The sequence below is a fragment of the Cucumis melo genome, chromosome 12 (genome assembly GCF_025177605.1).
Source record: "Cucumis melo cultivar AY chromosome 12, USDA_Cmelo_AY_1.0, whole genome shotgun sequence".
Taxonomy (NCBI): Eukaryota; Viridiplantae; Streptophyta; class Magnoliopsida; order Cucurbitales; family Cucurbitaceae; genus Cucumis; species Cucumis melo.
Window position 1 is genome coordinate 28,056,970 of NC_066868.1, and position 26,438 is coordinate 28,083,407.

General features: G+C 33.3%; 7 protein-coding genes across 9 annotated transcripts; 6 read left to right on the top strand and 1 right to left on the bottom strand.

The window, feature by feature from the left end:
- Window positions 1-1,120: 1,120 nt before the first annotated feature.
- LOC103485375 (NAP1-related protein 2) lies at window positions 1,121-5,409 on the top strand. The gene is made up of 10 exons (XM_008442967.2): window positions 1,121-1,371; window positions 2,052-2,174; window positions 2,307-2,357; window positions 2,531-2,602; window positions 2,752-2,865; window positions 2,961-3,022; window positions 4,305-4,362; window positions 4,576-4,632; window positions 4,748-4,792; window positions 4,968-5,409. Exons 1-10 carry the CDS (start codon window positions 1,243-1,245, stop codon window positions 5,049-5,051), a joined length of 795 nt encoding a protein of 264 aa, XP_008441189.1. The 5' UTR covers window positions 1,121-1,242; the 3' UTR covers window positions 5,052-5,409.
- A 1,896-nt stretch (window positions 5,410-7,305) lies between these two features.
- LOC103485283 (flavonol synthase/flavanone 3-hydroxylase-like) lies at window positions 7,306-8,781 on the top strand. The gene is made up of 3 exons (XM_008442869.3): window positions 7,306-7,708; window positions 7,871-8,192; window positions 8,271-8,781. The coding sequence occupies exons 1-3, from the start codon at window positions 7,350-7,352 to the stop codon at window positions 8,535-8,537; spliced, it is 948 nt and encodes a 315-aa protein (XP_008441091.2). The 5' UTR covers window positions 7,306-7,349; the 3' UTR covers window positions 8,538-8,781.
- An 836-nt stretch (window positions 8,782-9,617) lies between these two features.
- Window positions 9,618-11,730, top strand: LOC103485123 (flavonol synthase/flavanone 3-hydroxylase-like). The gene is made up of 3 exons (XM_008442631.3): window positions 9,618-10,033; window positions 10,787-11,111; window positions 11,230-11,730. The coding sequence occupies exons 1-3, from the start codon at window positions 9,624-9,626 to the stop codon at window positions 11,494-11,496; spliced, it is 1,002 nt and encodes a 333-aa protein (XP_008440853.1). The 5' UTR covers window positions 9,618-9,623; the 3' UTR covers window positions 11,497-11,730.
- A 787-nt stretch (window positions 11,731-12,517) lies between these two features.
- LOC103485203 (transcription factor TCP15-like) lies at window positions 12,518-14,695 on the top strand. The gene is made up of 2 exons (XM_008442754.3): window positions 12,518-13,143; window positions 14,056-14,695. The coding sequence occupies exons 1-2, from the start codon at window positions 12,717-12,719 to the stop codon at window positions 14,523-14,525; spliced, it is 897 nt and encodes a 298-aa protein (XP_008440976.2). The 5' UTR covers window positions 12,518-12,716; the 3' UTR covers window positions 14,526-14,695.
- Window positions 14,696-16,973: 2,278 nt separating this feature from the next.
- On the top strand, window positions 16,974-18,787 carry LOC103485036 (HVA22-like protein a). Of its 2 annotated transcripts, none has more exons than XM_008442515.3 (5): window positions 16,974-17,702; window positions 17,832-17,858; window positions 17,974-18,096; window positions 18,173-18,410; window positions 18,488-18,787. In XM_008442515.3, the coding sequence occupies exons 1-5, from the start codon at window positions 17,641-17,643 to the stop codon at window positions 18,548-18,550; spliced, it is 513 nt and encodes a 170-aa protein (XP_008440737.1). In that variant the 5' UTR covers window positions 16,974-17,640; the 3' UTR covers window positions 18,551-18,787. The 2 variants fall into 2 exon arrangements, with proteins under 2 accessions (XP_008440737.1, XP_050936404.1); XM_051080447.1 differs by having other exon boundaries at window positions 17,053-17,702; window positions 18,173-18,384.
- Window positions 18,788-20,293: 1,506 nt separating this feature from the next.
- On the bottom strand, window positions 20,294-23,350 carry LOC103484862 (microtubule-associated protein RP/EB family member 1B). 2 transcript variants are annotated; one of them, XM_008442225.3, is made up of 8 exons: window positions 22,883-23,350; window positions 21,906-21,974; window positions 21,704-21,790; window positions 21,451-21,557; window positions 21,215-21,348; window positions 21,055-21,128; window positions 20,788-20,901; window positions 20,294-20,659 (listed from the first exon to the last, which is right to left on the bottom strand). In XM_008442225.3, the coding sequence occupies exons 1-8, from the start codon at window positions 22,988-22,990 to the stop codon at window positions 20,534-20,536; spliced, it is 819 nt and encodes a 272-aa protein (XP_008440447.1). In that variant the 5' UTR covers window positions 22,991-23,350; the 3' UTR covers window positions 20,294-20,533. The 2 variants fall into 2 exon arrangements, with proteins under 2 accessions (XP_008440447.1, XP_008440613.1); XM_008442391.3 differs by lacking the exon at window positions 20,788-20,901 and having other exon boundaries at window positions 22,883-23,282.
- Window positions 23,351-25,294: 1,944 nt separating this feature from the next.
- LOC103484779 (pectinesterase 3) lies at window positions 25,295-26,053 on the top strand. The gene has a single exon (XM_008442102.2). The coding sequence runs from the start codon at window positions 25,295-25,297 to the stop codon at window positions 26,051-26,053; it is 759 nt and encodes a 252-aa protein (XP_008440324.1).
- Window positions 26,054-26,438: the final 385 nt, after the last annotated feature.

Genomic DNA, 26,438 nt, shown 5'->3' on the forward strand with positions numbered 1-26,438 from the left:
AAATAAGTCATGGAGGGAGAACGATAGTTGATGTTAGATGGACTTATCATTGAACTAGATGGTGGCTCTTGAGGGGAGTTTTTTTTGTGTACATTTACTTTTATTCTTAGCGTTAGTTGTTCATCGTTCACTGAATTAAAAAGTCAAATATAACTGGTTAAACTATAGTCACTTATGACATGATTATACAATTAAAGTACACAATACACCAACGTAATGTTGTGTGGATATAAAAGAGTTATTTGAAATATTGGCATGTTAGTTTCTACTATAATCATTACTTTAATGAAAATGAGAAGTTGATTTGAACACAAATAAGATGAGAATAGATTATGTATAGAAGTTAATTATTCAAATCTCTATACTTAAGTTCCTAGTGTTATTGTTATGAGTAAAAACATCATTTTACTTAAGCAAAGAGCATGTAACAATAGTTATCTAAGATAAGCCTTATGTACTAAACTTTATGAATAATAAATACTAAACACTTGGTTTGAAATTAAGATAACAAAATAACGTCGAAGATAAAACCTCACAAAAAGGATATCAAATACGATATTTTCTAAAGATAGAAATGCTAAAAAAATTTGATGTTCCAAGTTTCGACTAATCATTTTAGCACCCTATAAATAGTGAACTTACGAATCATACGCAACATGAGAAGAAATACCATGTTTACATCAAGAACCTCTCAAAGTAGAAATACCATGTTTACATCAAGAACCTCTCAAAGTTGAACGATTTAAATAAATGCTAATCCAAATTGCATACCAGCACGTGTGTGTATATATATATTAAAAATAAGTGATTCAGAATATTCTAAAGGAATTAAATTGAAGTGAATGTGTGTGTGTGTTTAATGTGTTATTTGATTTTATGAAAATTAAGTTGGATTGCAAATAGATTTAGAATTCCTAATCTGAAACTAATCAGGGAAAAGGCAATTAATTATTTAGTAAGAAAAAGAAATTAGAGGGAAAGGGCAACGTGGAGCATAGGTCAACATAAAATGTTTGACTTTAGTGGTACGTATGGTTACGTGGCAGAAAATAATTGGTTGAAAAGAGTGGACGGAAGATTGTGTAATTGGAGCAGATTTAAACTCCCAAAAACCCTAACTTGTGAGCTCTGTCTCATTTGAGAAATAATCTCAAGAGACTCCCCAACGAAGAGAAAGAAAGCAAAAGGGTTTTAGAGACACTCTTCTTCTGGGTTTTACCGCTTCTTCCCCACAACGCCAAGATGATTGCTGATAAGGGCAAGAAGGCCAAGCTCTCTGAAAAGCCCGAAGACGACAATTCTGAGGTCATCGATGAGAAACTCGTTATTTCCATCGAGAAGTTGCAGGAAATTCAAGACGAGCTCGAGAAGGTACTGATTCATTCAATGCTTCTTTAACTTTCTCACTCCTATCCTTCTTTCTGCTGCTCTCTCTGTTTAATGTTGCCAGGAGATCAATGAACCCGAGACAAAAAAACGTTACCTTGTGATCTATCATTTTTTTTTTTGGGTGCTCAGTTGAGCTTGTCCCGAGCTGAACGGAATTGGGTTCACATTGTCTTCTAAATCTACTTCAATTGTTACCCAAAGCTTAAGGCTTTTTTTGTAGTCTTGTTGAAAAACGTCGTTGCCGACGTTTAATTTCTTTTACCTGCGCTTGGGAAATCTGTTTGTTCGTTCTTAAATTCATTAAGGTTGACTGGCTTAGTTCTTTGTGTGATTTATAATCTAATTCTAAAATATGGCTGACAACTTATTTGAATTTTACATCCCATGTTACCTGGATAAAATGAATTGCGTTACGATAAATGTTAATCTTGAATTACACCCTGCGACTTCACTGTTCCTGGGACCAAACAGTTATGAAGTCTGCCTCTAACTCTGAAGTACTGTGCAAAGTTGCTATCTTTTTTATAGGGTGTATATTTAATTATATAGTATTACTGCTCTATTAAGAACGATGTATATTCTACTGTTAATTACTGTTTTCCAGTAAGTTTGAGATAACTGCTGCTTTATGATCATGTTGTTTATTTGCCTTGATCTTCAAGATCAACGAGGAGGCCAGTGATAAAGTATTGGAAGTGGAACAGAAGTACAATGAAGTACGAAAACCTGTCTACGACAAGCGGAATGAGATTATCAAATCAATTCCTGACTTCTGGTTAACAGCGGTTTGTATTTCCTTCTCAAATCTGTCATCTTTGAACTAATTATGAACTTCTTGTCATGCTGATGAGTTTCATAACTGATTCTTCCTCCCCGTGTCCTATGATAAAAATAACTGTTTCTTCTTCAACTTGCAGTTCTTGAGTCATCCTGCTCTTTGTGAACTTTTAACCGAAGAGGACCAGAAGGTTTCATTTGTCTCCCTCGTTTTATATATTTGAGTTTTCAAAATTATAAATGAAATTGCAAGTAAAATACTGAATTTTATTAGTGAAGCTGATTTTGAATTCTCATAATCTTGTTTTAGTATCTTCTGTCCAAATGCCCATAAAATTGTTGTTGGTCATTTTGCTTTTGTTAGATATTCAAACATCTCACCTCCCTGGAAGTGGAAGATTTTAAAGATGTCAAATCGGGTTACTCAATTACTTTTGTGAGTTTGAATCATTGCCCTAACTTGCTCCTTTTCTGTTATGTTCCTACATTTTGCTTTTATTTTTTTTCTGTAGTGATTTCTTGTCCTTTGTGTCACTTACATTCTATTTCTTTACGAGTATTTATTTTGTTTCTTTGATTCTACAGAACTTCAACACCAACCCTTATTTTGAAGATACAAAGCTGACGAAGACCTTCACCTTTCTTGATGAAGGAACTAGGAAAATCAATGCTACATCGATAAAATGGAAAGAGGGAATGGTGAGAAACTTTTTTATCTCCTTCCTAAAATAATGCTTGTATTAGTTCATCAAATTATTTTCACTAACTGTCTACTGTACTCTGCATATCTGAAGGGTTTACCTAATGGGTTTAACCATGAGAAGAAAGGGAACAAACGACCTCAGGCTGAGGAAAGGTTGGTCACTAAACCTGTTAATCAATAATCACCGTTTAGAGTCTATTCATTTATTTTTTATGTTTTATATTATTGGTTATATGTTAATTGTGAAAGCACCGTCACTAGACTATCTAATTTATGCTAGTTTGTTTGTTATACAAATTTGCGTGCATTTATGAGGCAACACCGGTGATTCAGTTTAGGTATTTGAGTCAAAACTCATGCTATGGTAGATTATGATCAGTATTATAAAAGGGTGACCTTGTGAGACATTTCATTATGGAAAAGGCACCGATAACTCTTACGGTTAAATGTGAGACACTGCCTAAATTTAAGAGAATGTTACTTCCCTACTATTTTTTTGGCAACTTTCTAAGCCGAGTCTGGCTTTATTCTCAATTTTTTGGGTGTTATTAGAATTCAATAGACTGAATTGCTATGCATAGAGAATAGCTTTCTTGCATTTCATGAAAATAATTTCAGACTTTAGAAAGCATATAATCCTTTGAAAATGAGTAGAGCAAAGAACAAAAAGGAAAGATGCTTAATACAATAACCTAATGATAGAACTCTTTATATTTTTAATTAGAGAGGTTTAGAGCTCCCTACCTCTCCACTCTTTCCTAACCACTAGTCGAAAAGACATCGTCTTTCTCACTGCATCCGACCATGTACAAGATAAATGTTAGTTTAAGCATGAGTGTTCATAAGAGAGGGAGGGACCAAGTACCTTAAATTACTTGGTTATCTTGTACTTCTTTTAACTTTGGGTTCTATCAAAATTCCTATCCAATATCAAGAAAATGAGCTATCTTAGAAACCCTGATGCATTTAAATGATTAAAACTTTGAGAGGAGGTAAAAAGAGAGGAAAAGAAACTTCTAGTTGCTGATAGAGGAGATGACTGAGAACTGAAGTACAAACAATTAGAGATGGGGAAATCACTGACTGAGCTATGAAAGGAACACAGAGAGAGGAATAGGTGGGAGGGACAAAATCTATGTCGTAGTCATAATTTAGATGGTGTTCTATTTTCTCTCATCACCTCTTCTTTCGTTTTCTTTCCAATTGTCTCTTTAATCAGATTTCAGATTCAAGGGACATCAAGAGATTCAATTGACTGTCTCAAGTGTTAGTCTGATGTCATATACTCACAGCTATGATCTAATTTTTAAAAAACGCATTTCCTAGTGACATACCTCCTACGTATGAAATGAAGAAAATGCCTACAACTTTCGTTAAAAGGAAAATAATTCATTGGACCTCACTGGTAGCACTCTTTTTCCTGTTTTGGGTGCAGCTTTTTTAGCTGGTTCAGTGATACAGAACAGAAAGATATTGATGACTTCCATGATGAGGTATTATGAAAACATATTGCACATTTACATCACCCCACAAAAATTTCATTTCTTTTATATGTCATTTGCATCACTCAGAGGCAGGCGTTTACATAGCTGACCAGAACAGAAATTTTCTCATTTCAAAAAGATGAATACTGTAATCTTTATGACGAGATATCCTTTTTACTTCAAAGTAAAAAGCTGTATTTTGAAATTTTCTCTGGGTTGCAGGTTGCGGAAATTATCAAGGAGGATTTATGGCCTAACCCTTTATCCTACTTCAATAACGTATGTTTCTTTCTGCTGCATAGGTTTCTTTTCTCAGCACACAAGCTGAAATTGTACTTAATTAATGTTGGCTACATTTACTATTTTTTCTAACAGTTGCTGTACTGTGATACAGGAGGCTGATGAAGATGAATTGGATGAAGACGAATCTAATGAAGAGGTGAAGAAAAACAAATTACGGGCCTTTTTTAGACCCCTGATTTAGGCAGCTAATTCATTGTGTTTGGCTGTTGGATAGTTCAATAGATGGCTGTTCTATAATCGTTTGTGTGTTTGTTTATCCCTTGCTATCTTCTTCACCAATACCATAATTTTGTGTTTTGGTACTTCTTCAGGGAAAAGAAGATGACGACTCAGATGATGATGATGACGATCAAGATGATGACAATGATGCTGGTGATGATGAGGATGATGACTAAGATGACTAGTGAAGTTTAATGCATCTCTTCAAATGGCTCATTTCTGTAATAGTTGCTCAAGTATCAGTTGGTAAAGGAGAATCGTTTCTTGTGGTAGCCTTCTTCCGGTCGTGGTAGGGTAACGGTTTGTAAGTTCAGTTGGTCAGGCATTTCGACTCGACTCTACTTTCTCCCTAAGAGCCTTTCCTTTTCTCCTTCCTCGTTGCGTAAATTACTCTCTAATATATAGGTTGATGAGGATATTTATGGTTTTTTAATCTTATGTTTTGTTCTAATGCTAACATTGGAGAAAGTATTTTGATGTGTAAAGTTATTTTGAACTCCCCCTTAATGCATATGTTATTAATTGTGTTACTAATTACTATTGCCACCCCTCTCAAAGCTTCACTGCTAATGGTGACCTATGGTTCTTTTCTGCCATGGCTGGTGTTCCTGAAGAACCAAAACCATAGCAAGTACTTTGTGCATCTTGAGCGTTCATAGGACACACCATCTGCTTCCAAGTTTTAGTTTTCCTTTTTTTTTTTTTCTGTCATATCAAACATTTAATGCAAAAGTATTTTTGTTGAATGTAGAGTTCATGCATCAGCTTTTGAATCTCAAGGGATTTTAAGGTTCAGGAATCAGGTTTTGAATCTCAAGCCAGACGACTTGCATGCACATTGCCCAACAAGACAAATTATTAAAAAAAAAAGTAATTGTAATAAGATATAGGCAAATTAAATGATGCAAGTAAATTGTAATACGATATAGACATAGTTTTTGCAAAATGAAATTTAAAAGCTTGCCCAATCAACTTAGATGCACAAGAACGGCAACGGATTGTGCACTTTAATTTCTTGCATGGAAATGAAAGTCCTTAATTTAAATAATTTAAAAAAATTATTATATATATATATTTTTTGTCATGAAACTATGCAACATTTGGCTAAACTCAATTGCCACAAAATTAAAAGTTTAATTCTTCACCTTCACATATTGTCGGAAAAAAACAAATATTTGACTCAAAACGATAGGAAGTTCCAAATCCAATTCCATACATTTGAATTTATGGTTTGGGATTGAGATATACACAAACATCACACTAATAAAACAGAGTTGTGAACATGACCTAAGTTTAAAAAGAAATTCCCTATAAGAACTGATTTGTACTCTGTTTTGAGATCAAAAGTTTAAAATTTGACACCGTGCTGCACTAAATACGTATATGATTATATGATATTAGTTTACACAAGGTCTTTTAAATTGTTTTTGATAATTAGTTGTATACAAATGTTTGATAAATTGAACAAAAGATTATACAAATATAATAGAAAATGCTTTACAAGTTGGAGATGAGGATGAATAGGTTTAAAATGTACATATACATACATATATATAATTTATAATCGTCTCTGAATCAGAAATTTTTTGTCCAAGAGAAATTTCATTATTTGATGATGAAGTTTACTCAATAAAAAAAACATAAGAAAAGAGAAAACAAACAAACAGAAAGTTAGAGCAGATTGAAGATGCATTTAAACATTTAATATCATTGAAGTCCTCGAGAAGAAGAGGCCAAGTGTCGACGCCTACTTCATGTCTTTTTCTCTATGTTTATTTACTTTGTGGAATCAAATTTCATATCTTTATTATTATTTTACACTTAAAAGGATTGTGAATGTTACCCACAAACTACTTGACAAAACCATGTCTTCTTACACTTGTATGCAGAATCTTTTCTAACTCTGCTGTGATTATCTTAATATTTTTCAATTACGACAAACATTTTCTAAACATCTCTACAATGATATAATACCGTCTACTTTCGATTCAAGTTTTTGTGATTTTATTTTTGCTTTCATTCAAAATATCTCATATTATGAAGATATTTGTCCTCGCTTATAAACGATATCTTCTCCTTAAGTAGTCAATGCAATTTTCTTGTTAAATCTCTTATCAAGTAAATTTTTATGGCCATATAATATGCCGCGTGATTAAACAGTCAAATTTCCGTAGAATTTTGAATGTTTATCCAACTCTCAACTTGGTGTTGAAATTTCAAAGGGCAATTAAGATGGTTATCCCAAGCTTTTATGGTTTTACGTTTTTTGGTTTGGATGAAATTCATGTAATGAAATAAGTATTGAATTAGGTTCAAGCAAATTTAGCAAGATGAAGAAAAAACGCTTCCTTCCAAAATGTCTCTGAATTGACCAAAAGCATGGATTCCAAGTGTCATTTTCCATACTTGACAGCCTTTTTGTTTGGTATAAAAAATGGACCTAAAGAAAAAAAACTCTCACACTTCACTTTGAAATGGCTAAAAACACAGGCATTCCAACTGTGGACCTTTCTGTCTTTTCCACAGAAGATGAAAATGAAGCAAAAAAGAAGGCCTTTGAAACCATATTCCAAGCTTGTTCTAGCTATGGCTTCTTCCAAATTGTAAACCATGGAATCCCCGTTGAGTTTCTTAAAGAATCTTTGGAAGTGTCAAGAACTTTTTTCCATTACCCTGATGACATAAAACTCAAATATAGCCCCAAGCCAGGGGCACCTCTTCTTGCTGGTTTCAACAAGCAGAAGAAAAATTGTGTAGACAAGAATGAATATGTTCTTATGTTTCCTCCTGGATCTAACTTCAATATTTACCCTCAAGAGCCACCACAATTCAAGTAAGTTTTTCTTTTCCTTCCCTTTGATTTTTAAAGTAAAAGTTCCCTTTTATGACTTTTACTTGAACAGGATCTGTTCTATATCTTTTACAATTCTAAGGAGACAAAAGTAAAAGTTTCATTTTAAAGCCTTTTGATTCATGATATCGAGATTGTTTATAGGGAACAGTCGGAAGAATTGTTCAAGAAACTAAGCAAGGTTTGCTTGCTTCTAGAGAGCATTGTCAATGAAGGTTTGGGGCTTCCTCCTGATTTTCTGAAACAATACAACAATGACAGAAGCTGGGATTTCATGACAACTCTTTACTACTTCTCTGCAACTGAAGAAGGTGAAAATGGTCTCACTCACCATGAAGATGCTAACTGTATTACTTTGGTAATCCAAGATGATACTGGAGGCCTTCAAGTAAGGAAAGATGGGGAATGGATTCCAGTGGTTCCTGTTGAAGGAGCCATAGTAGTCAACATTGGAGATGTGATTCAGGTAAACTTTTCCAACTTTATTCTGAATCGTGATCTGTTTTTGGATGTCTGATATCAATTGGGGTTTTGATGTAATTAGGTTCTGAGCAACAAAAAATTCAAGAGTGCAACACATAGAGTTGTGAGACAAAAGGGAAAAGAGAGATTTTCTTATGCATTCTTCCATAATTTGCATGGAGACAAGTGGGTTGAGCCATTGCCAAAGTTCACTGAAGAAATTGGAGAGAAACCAAAATACAAAGGATTTCAGTTCAAAGATTACCTAGCCATGAGATTGAAGAACAAAACTCATCCACCTTCTAGAGTGGAGGATGAGATTCGTATCACACATTATGAGATCAGTTGATATATATATTTATATATATATAACCAACTGATCTTTCTTTTAGTTTGAACCACAGGAAAAGGGAATGTAGTACAAGTTTAGCCAAGTGCTTTTGCTGTCTCTGTTTGTTTCTTTTATTGTCTTGTGTACTTGGGGGAGACCTTTACCTTGTATTGTAGTGTTCTTATTTCGTCATCCTACATTATGTTTTCTCTTTGTATCACAATTGTATGAAGGGAAAAAGATAAATGTTTAAATTGTTATATCTTTCACCTCTTTCCTTAGATAGTATACTACATTGTTACCTTACATCCTTCACATATCTTCATAATGATATAAATATATGATTCATATCTTCATAATGATATAAATATATGATTCACTAACATGCTTTTAGTTCAAACTAGAGCACTCATATCAATCCGTAGGATTTTGGTCACATTCTCTAACGATCATTTCCTTCCATAGTTGTACATCTTGTTTGGTTTCTTTTTATCTAAATCGAAAACTTTTTCTCTAGAGCAAACGGGTCTTAGCGTAACATTCAACAATTCTCCCTCCAATCAAATAGTCATAAATAGTTTAGTCCTTATCAAAGCCCAACTCCTCTTGTTTGGAGTATACCAAGGTTAAGTGTGAGACTTGGGTCTATGATACTTGAGCTTATGATCTATCAATCCGTAGAACACAGCCGAAAAATAAAAAACCCACATCGGATGAATTTGTTAAAAAAAGAAAGGGGGAAAATTTAGAATAAACAAAAGATTAAAAGTATAATCTTTTGTCGTGATCGCAAACTCCCAAACATGAAAAAACAAGGCAATTTGGCACCAATACAAATCCCCATTAAAATATTGAACAATGGATCGTCATAAATTTATTTATTTATTATTAATCTTTTATGAATTGACGTTAATGACAAAGTGTGAAGGGTCAAATGTCACAATAATATCATAATTTATATATATAGAGAGAGAGAGTCTACTAGTTGGTGATATGCAAGTGGCGTATAATTTATTTATTTATTTTCTTGCAAGTGCCATATATCATATATATAAATTTAAATGATCGAAAGCCTTCAGAAAACATAGAAATGAATTAATTAAAATGGTGAATAAAGGAGTAATAACGATCCCCACAGCCGATCTTTCTCCATTTTTGAAAGAATTAGAAGAATCGGCATATTCATACGATGCTGATGATGAAGATGATCAAAAGAAGAAGAAAAAGAAGGATGCAATTGAAATAATTGGAAAAGCTTGTTCTGAGTTTGGTTTTTTTCAAGTAGTGAACCATGGTGTTCCACTTCACCTTATGCAAAAAGCACTTTTGTTATCAAATCAGTTTTTTGGATACCCTTTGGATCGTAAACTTCAGGCAAGCCCTCTCACCGGAGCTCCTTTGCCCGCCGGTTACGGCCGCCAGCCGGACCGCTCTCCTGATAAAAATGAATTCTTTATGATGTTTCCTCCTCATTCAACCTTCAATGTCTTCCCCTCCGATCCTCAAGGCTTTAGGTTTTTCTTCTCTCTTTTACTCTCTCTTTGCTATATTATATCCATAATTATATGTTTTCATTCAAACTCATCAATTTATATACTCTCCATATTTAATAATCATTCTATTTCTTTCCTTTTTGGTTTTGATGTTTATGTACGTGTTTATTTTCATTTATGATTAATTTTCATTTTAAAAAAACACTATAATTTCTAGTCAAGTTCTATTAAAAAACATACATATATAGTTGAAATCTAAATACTTCTTATAGTTATCAAAACTTGGCTTATTTTGTAGAACATTAGTAGGGAAGAGATCACAAAAACATAATAATTTATGAGTGAAGTAATGTATATGAACTAAATTTTTAAATATCACATGATTATGAAGCTTTCATCTCCATAATTTTAGTATTGATTCATGCTCAAGTAATTAACAGATTAGGCAAAGTGTATTTATAAATACAATGATTATTATAATAAAAATAGCAGACAAACTTTATTTTGATTTCAATTCTCTATAAAAATTGCACTTGAACTCCGGCTAAATCATTTAAAAGAAAATTAGAAACTAATTAAACTTTTATCTTTGAAAAGATCAACAGAAAATGGATAACAATATAAATTGAAATATTTAGACCGTACATAGTAATTTTAAAAATAATAATATTTACAATATGAACTATAAACTCCCACGAGTGATGAAGACAAACTTTATTATATTTGCAAACTTCTTTCATGGTTGAGTCTTTTTTTTTATATATATAATTGCAGGGAAGTAGTGGAGGAGTTATTCTCGTGTTTTGTGAAGACAGCTTCAATAATAGAAAACATTATAAACGAATGCTTAGGGCTTCCACCAAACTTCCTAAGTGAATACAATAACGACAGGAAATGGGATTTAATGTCGACATTCAGATATCCAAATGCAAGTGAGATCGAAAATGTTGGGCTTAGAGAACATAAGGATGTGAATTTCATCACTTTGTTGTTCCAAGATGAAGTTGGAGGCCTTGAGGTCAAGACAGAAGATCATCAATGGATCCCAATTATTCCCAACCAAAACAGTCTTGTTATCAACGTTGGAGATGTCATTCAGGTTCCTTTTAATTACTTTTTCCATTTCCTTTCTACATTTTAATTACTATTTACTTAAAATAATATATATTTGAGACACTTAAAGTTCATATATGTGTGTGTGTGGAATTGTGGGTAAGGTATTGAGCAACGATAGGTACAAGAGCGCAAGCCATCGGGTGGTGAGACAGGCAGGGAGAGAGCGTCATTCTTATGCATTTTTTTACAACATTGGAGGGGACAAATTGGTACAGCCATTGCCACATTTCACTACTCACATTGACCAACCACCAAAGTACAAATCTTTCATCTACAAGGAGTACCTTCAATTAAGATTGAGAAACAAAACTCACCCTCCCACTAACCCTAAAGATATCATCAACATTTCTTATTATTCTACTACCTAAATTCCCCAATAGTTTAGTTAAACTATCTTATTGTAATTCCAACTGTGTTTCAATTATAATCGCTAGCTTTGTGTGGGGTAAGTGTCTGAATTATGAAAAAATAAATTTACATTGAAAATGATGGTAAAAGGGGAATATATGAACCCTACTCATACATCTTTGTGAATTACATTCATAAAAAAGTTTGAAAGGGTAAGAGAGAAATTAAAGAAAGAGATAGAGACAGCACTTTTGAATGGAGCAGCCTTTTCTCTTTTATTGACAATTTATCATAAATCAACCACTTCAAGTAAAACCTGAATCTCACTTTATTTTTCAACTAAGTTTTGTCTACTAAGACTTATTCAACAAAAAGGAAAAGAGAAAGAAAGAAAGTAATTTAAGTTAGAGTAGAAGAGAAATGGGTCTCATTTGGATAAGGTGGAAGGAAAATCCTCAAATTGATCCCAACATAGGTGCAGAGAGAAGAAGGAAAAGGGCAACCAAAATTGTTGGGAATGTGACGAAACTCGTCCTCGTCCTATATATATTGGCTCAATAAAAAAGGATGACCGTATATTTCTAATGATATGAGTCATTTTGGTCATATTGATAAAACCATAAACAAAGTCTCGAAGGAATTTGTCTAAAGCGAATAATATCATACAATTTATGTGAGAATATCTAAAGATTCATTATTCCTAACAAAAATGACATGTTAATATTGAATTTAACATGCAATGCGAGAACGAGTGTCACTACTTTTTCGTTAATAATATCTTTTAAAAAGACTTTAAAAATTTGTTTAGCATAAGAAATTTCTAAGTAGGAACGAACATGAGGATAAGAAAAGAGAATTATACTACATGTCAATAGTTACTATATATTATTTGACTACGTATTTGTTGAGAGTATCAAAGTTATTTTGACCTGAAGTTGAGAGCCCCACCCCTTGGGCACCATTGTCTTTATAAATTACATCATAAAAAGCCCCATTTCACGTGGACTCTGAACCAATGGGGCTGTACAACCCACAATAATAGCAACCCTATAATTCACTCTCAATTCTTTTCTCTTTCTTTTTCTTTTTCTTTCAAACCCCATTATATATATGTGTCTATAATATTACTCCCCATTCCAAAACCAAACCCAATATATTCATTTTCTCTCCCAACTCCTCATCTTCACATTATCTGAGACCCACCAAATATTCAATTTAAGCTAGAGATTGATTGTGAGTCATGGAAGGAAATGACCAACTTCACTATCACCAAAACCATCGCTCAAATGCTTCTTTTCCTCTTCAATTGTTAGAGAAGAAAGAATACGATCCTCAACCTCCTCTTGAGATCGTCTCTAAGAAGCCCTCTCCCAAGAGGACTTCTACTAAGGACCGCCACACCAAAGTCGATGGCCGAGGCCGACGCACCCGAATGCCTGCTCTTTGTGCTGCTAGAGTTTTTCAGCTCACTCGTGAGCTTGGCCACAAGTCTGATGGCGAAACGATCGAATGGCTTCTTCAGCAGGCCGAGCCTGCAGTTATTGCCGCTACGGGAACTGGAACGATACCGGCTAACTTCAACTCTCTTAATACGTCGTTAAGAAGATCGGCTACCAGCATTTCTTTACCATCTCAACTAAGATCCTCTTCTTATTACCACCCGGGAGGTAGGCTGAACACCTTTTAAAATATCTATATATCATTCATTTCCACAACACATCCTTTCAAATGTTTCATTTTAAGAAATCCTGTTGGGGTTTTTCTTTTTCCCTTTTCTTTCATATCTTTCCCATTAAAGTTAAATTTAAAGTCTTGCCATTGAGTTGCAAGGTTAAGATGTTCTTGGTTTGTAGACAGAAAAAAAGTGTCTAAGGAGTAACCCTTTGATTTTTAATTAGTCTAAAAAGTATTGTGATTATTTCACTACAATAATTTTAATTAGGAAACCGTTAGTGATTATTTAGATTTCAAAACTCCAATATTAAAACATTTGTGAAAGGTGGATAAACAAATCTTATACACACTATACCATTCGATTATTATTTAGTTTTTTAAAATTAAATCTATAAATATCATTAGGATCTATTAAGTATTTTGTTGTCTAAATTTTAAGAGTGTTTTCGAAATAAAACCAAATTTTGTGAAAACTAAAAAATAATTGAAACTTATTTCTTAAAATTGGCTGAAAATTTAGATGTTTATTATATAACAAAAATGAAAACCATGAGTCATTAATGTGGAAGCAAACAAATCCTAAAAAAAAAAAATCAAAATTGTTATACTAATTTATCAAATAGGAATAAATAAAAAAAGGGTATTTTTCCTTCCTCTCTCACTCAAGATCCATGAAAAAAAAAGGGATCTTTATTTCACTAACAAATAATTAGAAAGAAACATTAGGGCTAAGAAGATGAAGTATGTAAAAAGAATGTCTCATGACCTTCCTTCATTTGGCTTACTATTATGTATTATTCCCATGAAATGATTGAGCTATATATATAATTAAACAAAGTGTGTAAATGCATAATTGAAAGGGAGAAATTAATTAGGGCTAATGGAATATGATTAAAGTTGTTCAGTGATGGGATTCAACTCTGAAGCAATGAATAATATGGTTCAAATTACGACACAATTGCCAAAAGAAGATCATCAGTATCATCTTCACCAATCTACCACCACCGGAGTAGTCCCCCCCACTAATATTCCGGCAAACTTTTGGATGCTTTCCGATCCCAACAACCAATTACTCGCCAGCGGAGTTGACCCTTTATGGAGGCTTCAGTCGGCTAATCAAGACGGCTCTTTATTCAGATCAGGACAATCCTCACCCTCCGGTGGCTTACGTTTATCGAATAATATTCTCGGCCCTGCTCCATTGACGCTCCTCCCAGGAAAGCCACTCTCTTTGGGACCCACTGCCGGAGCTGCACGACGTGGAAACTTGAACGATCATGATGATGATGATGATGATGATGATGATGGACACTTGAATATCTATGCCGCCCAAAATCCACCGCATGGAGCGGCGCCGGACACCGGCGTCTCGTAATTATTATATGTTGGCTATTGGCTTTGCTTACTAATTAATTTCTTCATATATATATATATATATATATATATATGGTCAGAGACGTGAGGTTAGACAGACATATATCATTCTCTTCATCTCTTATAACAATCTCTTCTTATTAATATTACTTTTCAATTTATTTTGTTTCATTTTCTCTTTTTACCTATTACATATTAGACCATATATATATATATATATATATATATATATACCAAAAAATAAAAAAGACAATTATTATTAATCTCCATTATTTGTTTCTAAATCTATTTTTGGACACATGTTAAATATGTGTTATTATTATTTTTTTTTTATGAATTAAATCACCCATGCTTAGATTTAAGTTTCTAAGTTTAGATCAGTTCACTATTGTACCATCATCTAAGGTCAATAATGTATTCTTTTTTTATCGAGAAAATATATTTGAATCTTTAATCTATTTGATATATGTTATATGTTTGTTTAATTTACCTTTAGATTTAGATGATTCCTTTGTATATTTAATTCCATGTGTATTTTCAATTTCATTTTATTTACTAGTTGAACAAGTTTTTTATTTTGAACTAGGGAGTTTCAATTTTGTTCGTATACTCTTGGCCAAAATTTAGATTTTTAGTTCATGAATTTGGTACATAAAATCTCCCAAAGTTTTTGTGTCATTATTTTTCTAATAAATTGTATTAATTAATTCAAACTCAACATATACTCAAAAGTTGAATGAATTAATTGGATAGTTTTCTATCAACCTATAACATTTGTTATGATGGAGAATTGATGTATGATGATAATAATAATGGTATGTTACTATTATTATTACAATGAGAATAAATTATTACTCATATAGATAGTGTATCCACGATCATCAATTAAGTATAATTAAGTCGATTGACTAAAATGTATAATCTCAACAAGAAAATTAAGAGTTAAGTTTTCATATTTCTTCATTGAAAAATAAAACAAATCCATCATTTAAACGAAAAATACATTTTATTACATCTTTCTATGGTATTATTTCTTTATAAAATGCAACATATATCTATATATATATATATATATATATATATATACACACATACATACATACACACATGTGCGTGTGTGTTAATAGCTCATGCACTTTCCAATACATATTTCTGTCTTTTAAACACAAACAACTACTTAACTTCACCATATTTCTATTATTTGGTTTAGCCATATGTTGTCCTTGATTGAGTTATTATAGTTTTGAATGTGATACATCATTTAATTTTGTTTTCATTTCCAAAAAATACTTTAACCTTCGGTATCTACCGTATGGTATTGCCTTAATTTTTTTTAATCAATGAATATATACTAATTTGTTTAGTTGACAATATTAATTGTGGTTTGTGTTTTTAGCTTCATTTAAGTAAATACGTATTTGATAGACAATTTGAATTTTGATATTGAAAGTTTTTTAGTTTTTGGGATCCTAATAATATAAATTCTAAAAACAACCTTTTGTATATCTTTTTTGAATATATTAAATAAAGGATTTTAAGTTTAAAATGTCAAATTATATTAAATAAAGATAAAAACCAGGTAATGTTATATTAAAACTAAAATCTGTAATATTATGAGTTAATAGTTATACAAATTATATTCTAAATTAATAATTATACAAATTGTTTTAACGTAAAACATGTTAATAAATAAACTGATAATATTTTGTTCCCAACTAATATTTGGACAAGTAGTTTTGTCATTTGTAAGTACAATATCAAACATATTTTATACAATCAAATAAATTATAATCAAAATTCCTTAGCTATTGTATCTATTATTAAAGTAATTGATAATTTCATAATTACACAATTGATTATTCGAAAACTTAATTAAGGTCTCGTTTTGCTTTGTGATGTATTTTTTACCTTTTTCAAAAATAATTAAAAAAAAGTACAAAAACAATAATTAAAATGTGTTTGATATATTTTGATTTTAAAAATAATTTTCAAATAGCCCATTTTCGAAAACAATAAATTATTTTTTTATTAAATACTGTTTTAAAAAAATGTAAATGTAATATTTTCAAATTCAAATTTTAAATTGGAATCAAATAAAAAGGAAAAATTGTTTTTATTTTCCACTAAAATCTATATTTTTCAAAATAAAATTTGGTGAAATTGACTATTTCTTTTTCTTTTTTAAAATGACTCCCATAATACAAAACTGAATTATTTTGTTGTATTATAACTCAACTTTGATGAAAGAGATAGAAGATTGAAACTTGGGAGATTATTTGCTTAAACTAGATTGTTCAAAGAAGAGAGGAATGAGGAGTGAGACATGTGATGATTAAATGGTAATGAGCAGAGCACAAATGGTTTATGATAATTAAAATGTTGAGCCCTTTACTCCAATCCCCCAAAGACTCTCCCTTTAGATTCTTTGCCATCTTTTTACTGCATCAATGATTCAAAAACTGTATCTGAAAAAAATGGTGGGATCGTCTTGTTGTGTCCACGCCTTATCACTTGCAGGTTTTTCTCACCTGACTCCGTCCCCACTCTGTTTCCACTCCCTTCATTAACCAAATCAATTCTCTTAATCCGATTCCCTTCCTTCTCTGCGACCATAGGACACCGTTATACTTTCAAGGTTCAACACGTTATTTCTAAAGCTACGTGGTCCCTTTTCAGTTTTCACAACAAATTTCTTTGCTTATTCTCTTCCTAACATCTCTCTGTCGGTTTCAGTACGATGATGATTCACTTCATTTAACCAATCTTCAATTCTATACCCTTTCATTCTGTTTCTCTTCTTAACTATCCTATCTTTGTATAGATTAGACTTTGATTTTGTTAATTACACTTTTTGATTTCCCTTCCACCGACTCCAACTTTCGATGCTATCCCTTGGAATTGATTCCTCTGCTTTTTTTTATCTTTCTTACTTTCGATGACACTTGTTACTCTTTTCGTTTAACACGCACACAGCTGCACCGCTTTTGGAGCTTGACATCTAGAGGAAGGATAAGAAAAGATAAAGTGAATGATTTTGGAAGAACGATCTCTTTTTCTCTTCCTTCTTTCGTTTTGGGATTCTGGGTTTTGAAGATAATTGATAAATTGACCCAAAGATGGGATCTGGGACTGGAAATTTCTTTAAAGTTGTTCTTAAAAACTTCGATGTTCTTGCTGGGTATCTCTCTGACTCTCTATATTCCTTTTTTTTCGTTTGCTTTTTCAAAAGAAAAAAAAAATCCCATGATGGAGAATTAGTTTGTTAATGCTCCCATATATTGATACATTGCCATTATTTGATTTTCAGCCCTGTTGTCGGTCTTGTCTATCCTCTGTAAGTTTCTTTTTCACTCTAATCCTTCAAAATTTGTTGTCAATTGGGCTGAATTCAATCGTTTTGAATATTGGGTTTTGGGCTTTTTTTTTTCTTTTCTTTTTTTTCTTGGTAGATATGCCTCAATCAGAGCCATCGAGACCAAATCTCAAGTCGATGATCAGCAATGGCTTACTTATTGGGTTTTACACTCCATGATTACTCTCTTCGAGCTGACCTTTGCCAAGGTTCTTGAATGGTAGGCGCGTTAAAGGGGTTTCTTCTTTCCCAATTGCTTTGAATTTGATCTGTTAACAGAAACTTTTCCATGGCAGGATTCCAATATGGCCTTATGCGAAGCTGGTTGTGCTATGTTGGTTGTCAGGCTTTAGTGGAGCTTCGTATGTGTACGAGCATTACTTAAGACCTCTAATGGTGAACCAACAGAGAGTTAACGTTTGGTATGTTCCTAAAGGGAAGGATCCTTTGAACAAACGTGAGGACATTATTACTGCTGCAGAGAAGTACATTCAGGAACATGGAACTGGTGAACTTCAATACATGCTTGACAATGTGAGGATGAAATTTGTGTTACTTTGAACTTCTCCCTTGAATTCACAGAGCTTATTTCTTATGTTCTACCTCTACAGGCCGAAGTGCACAGGAGAAATAGTAGCAGTTATTATGGTTATGCAGATGACTATGGATATTGAAACTAATGCCACTCGAATTCAACTGGCTACTTCAGATTAGAATAAGAGTGGGAACTCAAACAAAGCTGAAAGTTCACTCCTTTTTTGTTTTTTTCTCTTTTGGGTCTGTGAAAAACTAGCCTCTGTTCATTGTTGTAGATGTTTTATCCAAACTTGTACTTCTTTTTTTTTATCGTTTTTTTGTAATATCAAAGCAAATTCAAATAAACATGAAGAGAAGTGTAGTCATTTATCATAGTTTACCCAACTAATAAGAATTTGCAACATATTCTCAAAAAATTAAAGACAAGTTAAAAAAAATAGATTATTTATTTGATTTGATCTCATCTAAACATTTCATGTTGATTTGATTTTCAGGCAGATTCCCGCAAAGTAAAATGAAAATACTTAAACCCTAACCAAATATCAAAATCAGATCCAAACAGTTTTTCATGAAAATACTTAAACCCTAAATCAGATCCAAACAGTTTTTCATGAAAATACTTAAACCCTAATCAAATATCAAAATCAGATACAAACAGTTTTTCATGTTTAATCCCCTGTAGATTTTATAGATTCCCACAAGGCAACGGGGCATGGGAGGGGCGGGGGCGTCCCCCGTCCCCGTGGGGAAATTCACCCCATCCCGGACGGGAAACGGGTTCCCGCAATGTTTAATCCCCTGTAGATTTTATAGATTCCCACAAGGCAACGGGGCATGGGAGGGGCGGGGGCGTCCCCCGTCCCCGTGGGGAAATTCACCCCATCCCGGACGGGAAACGGGGTCCCCGCGGGAACCATTCCCCTACATTTCCCCTATTAACGCTGTAAAAAAAGAAACAATCCTGAGAGGGTGGCGGGCGGCAGAGAAGATGTGAACGGCGGCGACTTCAAGAGATGAACGGCCGACGTACGACAGAGTGATACGGTGAGAGAGATAGAGGGAAGAGAGACGTGAGACGGGGAGATGAGAGATTAGAAATTAGAAATCTCTATTAACGCTATTAACGCTAAAAAAAATAAATCTCAGAGAGTGGGGGACGGCAGAGAAGATTTGAACGGCAGTGACTTCAAGAGATGAACGGCCGACGGACGGCAGAGTGGTAGGGTGAGAGAGATAGAGTGAAGAGGGACGTGGAGGAGAAGGGAGATTCGAAATCAGAATAGTTGAGTTTTTTTTTTTTTCCTTTTTAATGAATTTTGGTAAAAGAATTAGATTAATGTTTGGGGTTGCTTGGGCTTCTAATCCTATATTATTTGTACTTGGCCCGGTAGTAATAATATTATAAGAAGGAAAAGATCAATAGGAATGAGAGTGTCTGTTGTGATGTGGCTCTGCAAAAATCGTTATAATTTTATTAATAATGTTCCAATTTGAAAATTAAAATAAATAGTTTTCATGTTTTTTAAAAGAAATTAAATAGGTAAACTCATGAAAATATACAGCTGCAGTGGAGAAGTGGAGTTAAAGCTGATGAAGATGGGAGAAATGGGAGAGACCTGTCATTATGGTTATGCAGATTAGGAATAAGAGTGGGAACTCAAACAAAGCCGAAAGTTCACTCCTTTTTTGTTTTTTTTCTCTCTTGGGTCTGTGAAAAACTAGCCTCTGTTCATTGTTGTAGATGTTTTATCCAAACTTGTACTGTTTTTTTTTGTAATATCAAAGCAAATTCAAATAAACATGAAGAGAAGTGTAGTCATTTATCATAGTTTACTCAACTAATAAGAATTTGCAACATTTTCTCAAACAATGAAAAAGAATTTAAGGAAAGCTGATGTTGAGCATCTGTTGTTATTACAAAACCCCAACGGTTGATATCCAGTTAACAATCTTGATCATTAGTACACAGCGCAGACAAGGATTATTTAAGTCTAAGAATTCTATACATTAGAGATCATTAAGTGATGGATGATGATGAGTGATAGCTGTGGAATTGCTTGGCAATGCTCCAGCTTTTTCATGTTCAATCTACAAGCTCAAAGTTGTTTGAAACTTCGAATTTACTCTTCATTTTCATCTTCAACGTCAGTCCTATTCTGTGACTGGTATATGTACTCTTGAGCCTCAGTTAGTGCTGATTCCTTCGCGTCTGCTGCATACAAAATCATCTTGATTGCTGCTGCCATCTGCATCAGACGTACAATTATTAACCATACAATTATCGATGTACTCTTGAAAGTTGATTGTTCTGACAGAGAATCGTTTTCTAGTCAATTATCCTGAAGGTTTTTTCCTATATCCATGGATTTCTTACCGGGAGATCTTCTAATTCAGGCATCTGACAAAAGATTTCTATGTCCCTCAATTTTGCAAAGTAAAAGTCTCTTTCTTTTTCCAAAAGATCTACGGACATTTTCAGCTCAGTAATCTGAGCACAAGAAAAAAAATGCAACAAAAGGAGCAACAACTTGTAAGAAAGAGGGAGAGTCAAATGTAACATCAATTGGAGGAGAAATGGAAGCCAAAAGCTGGAGCGGTCCTTGAGAACAAAGAATAAAGCAGAAATTATTTTGCATCCTACCTCCTTGGACAAAGCTTGGATTTCTGCCGAAGAATTTGTCCCACCCGTTATGCCATTCTTCCCTGGCTTGGATCCTGGTTTGATACAGCATCAAATAGCTTAATCAATGGCTGTTCTCAACGAAAACAAATTAATTCAACAAGATGTGTAGAGGCTTTACTTGGTTCAACTGAATCACCAGAGCCGTGGCTATGCATATTATGTGTTTGCAGTGATTTAGCAGCCTTCTGGCAACCCTTCATTGTGGCCCCACCTTTTCCGCCCTTACATCTTCGCTCCACGGGATTATAGTTCCTGTTATGACATACAAGAAAAAGTTGATAACAAAATCGAAATAAGACACTATTTATAATCCGATACTCGAGAGCCAAATAAACAATGATAAATTTAGCATACTCATTCATTATGCCACCATTAACTGAATCACAGTAGCGTTTCAGCCATTGCAAGAACTCCAAGTTATCCAAAGGTCTACCTTTTACAAGCCTGTTGACTTCAATGTGCTGTCACATATAACATCAGAGATTTCAGTATACCATTAAAGGAACGAACATCCTTCTAGCTAACAATCACGAGAAATAGGCTTTAAAAAAACACCATCCACTTCACTACGTATGCTGAGATTTAGGCAGACCATTGGGTTACATACCTTTTCAATTTTCAACTTATTGAATACATCCTGAAGAACCTTGTAATTCTGGATCATATCGTACTCAGTTTTTGCATCAAAATTGACCTTTTACATGCATCCAAGGCAGAGAAGTTAGCATCATACAGTAGCAATTAACAATTCTCCAATCCAAAGCAGATGAAAATTGAAACTAGAAGAAACTGGATAAGAGAGAACTAACCTTATGCATTGGGACAGCTCCTGGGTAGGTCATATCAATCATCTGACACTGCACAGCCCCGGAAGCAGCCTAGGCAGAACAACAAACATGGGAAATGGGATACCGTCATACTGAGATAAATAATCTCTCCAAATAACTTATAGTGGATGGAAAGAGAGCAAGAAGAAAACCAGGATAGATGGAAAAAATTCCAACAGTAATTTACCCAATAATGAAATCAATATCTTAACAACAAACAAATGACTTGCATCTAATGGAAAAAACGTTTCAGGGTTGAACAAATGAAGCTGGACCCAATAATATGAGAAAGCTATTCAGAGAATCTCCCATGTCCAAATGGATAAACTCAGTATGAACATATCATAAACAGTTTGCTTTCACTTCTATTACATAATCCAATTCCCATAACTACTTCTAGTTACTATAGATTTTAAGATTTGTAAACTAAGATTAGAAAAAACAGCTTGCCTTCCATTGTTTGTATGGCATGCTTCAAATTGTCAAGGAACTAGTCAATCCTCAACTTGAGTAGTAATTGGGTCCAAAATGACTAGGATGCAAAAGGATAATGTGAGATTTAACACAAAAACATTATGAAAAATCCAAATCACTATCATATCGCATAGTTTGTCATTGCCTAGAAACCTCTATTTCCTCAACCAAAACCTGAAAGAAAGCAACTAAACAACATTCTTAGAAAATGTTTCAAGGTAAGAGCAAACATTGATTCCTTTTTTCCGAACATTTCTATAAAACAATGTCTGTAATAACACTTCGCCATCATGAACAATGAATAATCACAAAGAAAAAGATGGAGAAATTAGAAAACACAACCTCCCTTTCTCCAAAAGGAAAGAGGGGACCGAAGAGAAACTCAAATGCACAAACAGAAAAAAAAAACTCACATCTGACATTACAATACAAACATTTCCCAAACAACAAAAAGAAGAAAAAGGGTATTTTTGAAAAATAAAAACCTCTTCAATGCGAGAGAGATTCAGTTGAAGGCAATTGTTGATCCATGTCAAAATTTCATTTCTACCGACAAAGTAAGCACTGTCCATCATTCCAATATTGGAAGCCATAGTTGAAAAGCAGTTCCCAGAAAACCCAAATCATAAGAAGGGGGAAAGAAACAAAAAATGGAGAAAGAGGGAAGAACAAAGAAATGTTAAAATAAACTGGAAACGAAGGACGGCATTAAGGAAGAGGCGGCTTATGGCCGGATATTAAGGGGGAAACGCTGCTTAGTTTAAACAAAATTTTAATCTTTTTATAAAAAAAAAAAAACAAAACAAAACAAAAAACAGAACATTTAAAAGATTTTTAACATATCGTTTCGAAACGGAAGGTGAAATTGAACGGTGGAGGGAATTCACTGTTCCTCACCCATAACAAATTAGCGTTGGACAAAACAAAACTACCATCTTCATTAACCATTCTTTTAAATCCCAACTAATCAAAAGTAAAACTTAAATTTCATTCCTTTTTAGCCTCCGATCTCATTTTCATCAAATTAAGGAATAATTAGTCTTTCAAAAAAAAAAAAAAAAAAAAGAATCGTACGGTTCCATTTTTTTTCTGTGTCACCTCCCAATAGGAAAAAAAAAACAACCGACCACCGACAAAAAAATCGAATTTCTTCTAAAGATATTAAATAAAAATCCATTAGGAATAGGATCGAATTAAATATTTGTATAATGACAAAAAAGAAAGGGTTTTTATGAATGTTATATATTATAATTCTATTCTTGCAGAGAAGAAATTTCTTGTTAACATTTTTATTCTCATAACTGACAAAAATTTTCTTCCTTCAAATGATAAACAATGTCTTTACATTTCATAATTACATTCATTAAATTTCTTGACGTTGTACTACACATAAATTTTGATGGGTATAAGCAGTTTTAGTTTTTCTTTAACAAAAGAATGTATTTCCTTTTTTTTTTTTTTTACTTTATAAATATAACAATTTTGACTTATAGTAAAGTTATATTGTCATATATATGGCAAAGTATTAAAAAGAAAATTAAGAGAATCTGCTTTTTCTTAATTCGTTGTGGTTAGTTAAGGAAAAAGTTGGCATGTTTAAAGAAGTTGTCTTTCAAATGAAATTAATCTTTCTTTTATCAAAAGTGATTCTTTTATATGGTCCATGGGAAAAATTAATGTGGTTCACAACTTTTATATATAGGAATTTAACTAATTAAAAATAGTGTAAATAAGTCCAAATTGACAGGTGGCATGAAATATTGCTTTGAAGTCTTAAAATTTTTAATTAGTTGATTAATTATATTATAAAGGAAAAGAAAAGGCAAGTGGGGGAGCAAATGTTCTTTGCCCAAATGGAATGGAAAGGTTTAAAGAAAGAGTTATAATGGGCAATGGGTGTGGTGAGGTTGGTATATCCCATTTATTGTTTTTCTTTTATTTCTTTTTCCTCTTTTAACAAAATGCCAAAAACTATTCTTTATATATATATATATAAGCACACCCGATTATCCCTTATTCTATTGGTTGGCATTTGGCATAACCTTAATAAGATCCATTATCTAGGGGAAAAGAAAATAAGAGAATCCATTTGAAATATATTTTATTTAGTTTCAATCGATAGACTTCCTTTGAAAACCATTTTGTATATTTCTTTTCCTTTACCGTCTATATTTTACCCAGTAATTTGAAAAATCAAACAAAAACTTACAAACTAAAAGAAAAAAAAAAAAAAAAAAAAGAGCTTTTTATTTATTTATTGTTAGATGTTTAGGAAACATCATAGATTTTGAGTAACAAAAAAGGGGGTTGGAAGACTCCAAGATAACAAAGGTTGTATAGGTTTGGTTGATATGGAGCCAAAGAATTGAGAAGGATTGATAAGACCTTTTTTCGTAACAAACAAGAAAGATTGATTGGATGTTGAGTCCAATCTTGTGTGTAGAGAATGAGATGTAATGGCAATGGGAAAGCAACACACTCTTATTTTGGACCCAATGCCTTCCATTCCTAGTAGTATATATCTATTTACTTCCAATTATACTTTTTTTCTTAGTTGATCAGTTTTTGCATTTTATAATTTTTGTGATAATGAACTTGATTCCTAAAATGGTTACATTATTTACATCTACACAACAATTTATTATTGTTTGCATTTGGTTGGGCTTTTATTTAGTGGCAACTCAGCCCAAATCTAACCATCTCATTGAGAAAGAGAACTTAGAAAAAAATAAAATCCCCACACGTTGATGAGTAGAATAAATGAAAACTGTGGGTTTATCTTTGACTTTGACTTTGCCTTTCCCTTGCAAACTTGAAAGGAACGAACTTTCTTTCTTCCTTCCTTCATTCTCTAAATTTGAACGAAAACCGATCAAACACAAAATCAATTTGCAAACATGGATCAAATCAATGCTCTCAAAGGCTATGGCAAACTCACTCACCACAACCTCGACCTCGAACATCAAATTCCCCCGCCGCCCTCCAAACCAAACTCCAAATTCCCCAACAACCACAATTATTCTCTCCCACTCCGCTTCGCCGCCGCCATCTCCGCCCTCCTCCTCACCGCTCTAATCATCAGTCTGATCGTCGGAGTCTACACCCACAACTCCACCCCCGACAACAAATCATCATCCAATAATGCTGCCCACACAATCAGCATCATCTGCAACGTAACTCGTTACCCTAATTCCTGCTTCACCTCAATCTCTTCTCTCAATTCCTCTCCTCAACCCGATCCCGAACTCATTTTAAACCTCTCTCTCCAAGTTTCCCTCAACGAACTCTCTAACATATCCCGATGGGTAAAAACCCTAGGGGCAGAGGGCGACGGGGGAGCAGCAGCAGCTTTGAAGGACTGCCAGAGCCAAATCGAAGACGCAATTAGCCAAGTCAATGAGTCGGTGGCAGAAATGAGAGGCGGTTCCGGGGAGATGACGTTGACGGAGAGTAAGATCGGGAACATTCAGACGTGGATGAGCAGTGCGATGACGAATGAAGAAAGCTGTTTGGATGGAGTGGAGGAGATGGATTCGACGTCGTTTGAAGAGGTGAAGAGGAGGATGAAAAAGTCCATAGAATACGTAAGCAACAGCTTGGCCATTGTGGCTAACATCCACGTCATTCTTGACAAATTTAATATGCCACTTCACTAAATTTCTTTTTAAAATGTAATCATCATCATCACCATCACCATATCATCATCATCATCATGTTCAATACAAATACCTCTTTGTTTTTGTTTGTTTTTTTTTTTTCTTTTTTCCTCAATAAAAAGAAAAAAAAAATCAATCCTTGTTGGTACTTTGGAAATTGTATTTATTTGAAAATTAATGTTTATGAAGTTGAGGTTGAGGTAATTGTCACAATTAATGTTTATGAACTTTTTTAGTCTTGCTTCTCTAACACAATGAAATTCTCTAATTTGTAATACAATCTATTCTTTTTATTATCTACATGAAAGAATGTAATTTAAATCCTTCCCATTATCTCTTATATTATTTCTTTTAAGGATGGTTAACTTAAATTAATTAATTAACT